This window comes from Rhodamnia argentea, chromosome 10 (genome assembly GCF_020921035.1).
Source record: "Rhodamnia argentea isolate NSW1041297 chromosome 10, ASM2092103v1, whole genome shotgun sequence".
Taxonomy (NCBI): domain Eukaryota; kingdom Viridiplantae; phylum Streptophyta; class Magnoliopsida; order Myrtales; family Myrtaceae; genus Rhodamnia; species Rhodamnia argentea.
In genome coordinates, this window is record NC_063159.1 from 13,490,331 (window position 1) to 13,494,096 (window position 3,766).

At 40.6% G+C, this 3,766-nt stretch overlaps 1 protein-coding gene across 1 annotated transcript; it reads right to left on the reverse strand.

Annotated features, from left to right (window-relative positions):
• Window positions 1-626: 626 nt before the first annotated feature.
• Window positions 627-3,189, reverse strand: LOC115731879 (homeobox-leucine zipper protein HOX11). The gene is made up of 4 exons (XM_030662559.2): window positions 2,884-3,189; window positions 2,393-2,724; window positions 1,380-1,459; window positions 627-1,063 (listed from the first exon to the last, which is right to left on the reverse strand). The coding sequence occupies exons 1-4, from the start codon at window positions 3,110-3,112 to the stop codon at window positions 730-732; spliced, it is 975 nt and encodes a 324-aa protein (XP_030518419.2). The 5' UTR covers window positions 3,113-3,189; the 3' UTR covers window positions 627-729.
• Between the last annotated feature and the right edge of the window lie 577 nt (window positions 3,190-3,766).

Here is a 3,766-nt window from a genome sequence, read left to right on the forward strand (position 1 = left end):
CTCGCCTCGATATTCAAAAACCGTTCAAGACCGTTATGATAAAGAGGGTGTGGTCGCGGTCAAATGTCAAGTTACTATGTCAACTCAAGATCTTTCTTTGTTCTCTGTCCAATAGTAAATAAAGCTGGAAATTCTCATTATGAGAGGGCATATAGGTGAAAGTATGTGCAAGAACAACATGAGAGTAAAAGGGCGAAGGTTAGTCCATCTAAACGCAGCATTAGCTCAAGAACGTCGTCTGATTAGCTACCCTAAACCACCAGGAAGGCTAATTCTCTGTGTTTTGGAGTATCTGAGAATATTTGGACATATAATTCATATATGAATCTATCCAATATCTGTTTTCTTTGAAAACATGTCACGGTTCACGTGAAACAATGACGGAGAAGAAGATCTCGAGCACACAACTGCCACTCGTGCATGATGTTTAGCTTTCTATATATGTATTCTGGGTTCGAAAAACCACGTGAACAATCAATATATAAACAAATATATAATGCATCAATCTTTTCCAAGAAAGATCATCAGACGTTGGTGTGTGGCCATGTCGAAATCTGTTTGTCTATGTAGGATATTTAGGTAAGAAGGAGCAACTTAAATCTGAGGAAGAGGAGGAAGAGGAGGAAGAGAGAGACCTGATTAAACAAAACCAAAGTTAAAATGGTGAAGAAAAGCCAAATACCATTTACAAGAAAAGGATAAGAGAACAGCGTGCTCAATATTGATGCATCAGGAAGCAGCTTGAGCCTGTGTATTATTTGAGAGAGGCCGGTGAGTTAAGGTTGTTCTAGGATTAGCCGATATCGATGATGATGATGGAGCAGGCATTTTATTGGTGTTGGTGGCAGTGGCGTTGGAGGTGGAGACGCGCTCGCAGGAGGGGCACATGGTGAGAGTGGTGGCTGGAGTGGGATGCTTTGTGAACGAATTGACATAATGGTGGGAGGACTTGAGAGCTCTGAGTTCTTGAAGCTCCTTGTGCAGCCTCTTGTTCTCTTCCGTCAGCCTCTCGCAGCATCTCTTCAAGTGCTCGCAATCCACCTCCGTCTGCTTCAGCTTCGTCCTGATGGTGTACGCGAGTACATAAAATTATGTTAACATGTGCTTTGTGATACCATTGAGCAAGCAAATAAAGAAATATTACGGACTTCTTGTGTGGATGTTGCAATTTTATCAACATATGGAAAATTGAACTTGTTAACATAAACCATAGAGTAATATACGACGAGGGTATCAATTTGGATCATCGTGAATCATTGGATAAGTCTTTAATAAGCTCTCTATATATGGATAATGCATGCCCATTGTCTCAGCTCCAGCATGTGATTGCATAGAATCAGATATCTCCTTCTGTGCTAGAATTGCAGAAAAATTTTCACCTAGCTCTTCTGTTCTGGAACCACACTTCTACTTGGCGGGGGCGCAGATTCAGCTGTTTTGCCAATGCAAGCTTTTCTTTCTGCGCATTTACGGAGAACAAGGTTAAGCCAGAAAAGAAACAAGAACTTTAGCGCAGGTATGGTGAAAATGAAACCCGAAACGGTACATATGTCGAAAATGTGTTTTGTTTGTGCCTCATACATTGAGTGTACATGACTATTTGCCAGTTTATTTGTCATCACGCATTTCGTGAAATCACAAGGAGCATAGTCATTAAGAAAGAATTACTTCTCATCTTAGCAGTGAGCTAGCGGCTTTATCACTGTATATTCTCATATTTTAGTTACTAAATTTTTCAAGAATATAACTATAGAGTACTGCTATGTATATTGACGCCAATTTACGAGATCGGTTTATCAATGATGACATAAATGGTATGTGAACAATTAAACAGTTGAGCTATGTTTGTAACATATGAGTTTGCAGCCGTCTTTTTGGGCGAATTCTTAGTATACCCTCAGCAGTATCATTCATCAAAATCCCTTGTCCTTCTCAAGCCATGATAAAATTCTGTACTGTTATCATAATTCCAAGAGTACGCGACATAAAATTTGCTAGTGTTAATTATCCTAGAACAACGTTCTCAAAAATAGTTTTTAAATGTCTGTAATTTCTTTAAACTGTGTAACGACTCAAAGATTTCGTGACAAATTCAATCTTCCAAGTACCAATTTCTCGCACACACGCAACTATGTGCACATCGCTGATATGTATATTAACTACCTCATTGTACGAACGTATTTTCGTCAAGATCTGTGAAAGTTTTTGTTTACACAAGTAAAATTGATCTCACTATATATGCATAGCATAGGTTAGTAGTGGTAAAATTTGTCGGTCATGAGATCAACAGTATGTGTGTGTGCAAAAACGGAGTTATGCGTAATTCGAGAACTGAACAGAATTTATAGTTCTACAAGACTTTAACAACTCTTTTGCATATTATTGCACTCACAGGAGTAAGGGTATGGTGTTCCTTGAAGCTCTCTTCAAGAAAAGCAGACTGTTCCTTGGAGAGCCTGAGTTTCTTCCGAGCCAACCCATTGTCTTCATCGTATTCATCACTGCCTTTGGAACACGCTCTGTCGTTGTCGCCTTCCAATGACAAGGCGTCAACCGTCTTGCTTCTTCCACGCGAGCCCAATCTGAACTCCGACAGATGAAACGAAGACGTGCCGCTGTTTGGCGAAGACAGCTGCTCAGCCCCAGCATCCACCACCTCAGCCTTCGTCGCCAGCAACCGGCTTGACAACCACTGCCCTTGGGCTAGCCCATCTGGAGAACCACCTGTAAATGTACCGTGACCTTTTCTTAGTTGTGTTTCGCTCGAATGGCGTCGAGAAGCCTGCCGTTTAAGTTTCTAGTTTCGATCTATCCCTCGCAAAAGCTCAAAACTCAAAGAATTACTGAGTATAAAATCAGCGAAAACGGGGCGTCGTAGCTCACCATTATTATGGTTGAGCTGAGGAAGCAAAGACAGGCTTCGAGAAGGAAAGAGATGAAGCTGAAGAGCTACGACCTCTCTGGATCGCTTACTCTTATCTTCGCGATCGCCACGGCAGCGGTCTCTTGCTTCCTTCGGCCGCCCACAAAAGCTGCTTCCCAACCCAAGATGAAACCCTAAGTCTTCCATTTCAAGAAACGAAGTATCTCCCAAGCTCAGACCCAGTTCCATTTGATCGGTGCCAAAATGCCAACAACCCGGCAAATATGAGGAAGATCCCAGGCCTTTTCAAAGGATAAAAACCTAACGGGAGTTCATTCCAAATCCACACACCTCCTCCAACGCTGAGTGCTTTTATATTCGTTTTAATTGCCTAGACCTAGTGAACAAGGACTACCCAATTGGCAAACACACGTGAATCTACATGATTATACACGACCACGTTTTGTTGTGTACAGCAAAGTGAGAGATTTGGCTTGGTGGGACAGAAACATGCCAAGTTCTATGTATAAGTATAGAGTATTTTTTTTTTTTGGGTACTAAGTATTCGAACTCCTCAGTCTTACGTACGGCGTATTTTCTTGTAAGATCCATTAAATACGAAATTCTTTTCTAATGAGTTACACCCAACTAAAAAAAATGACGAAGATATAGGTTTTGTGCATTGGAACTTTTGTTTTTAAACGAAGGCTAGCCCGTCTAATGAAAGAAACTGAATTAAGTAAAGTCAAGTACATGTGTAAATTGTCTCAAAATTCAAATGGTAACAATTTTCGCTATTTAACGCGTGGGCGCAGAAAAAAGAAAATTAATGCATTGATCAATAAGTGAGTTAATAACATATGATATTATAAGTACGGATGCTTAAAGAAAACGAACACAAGG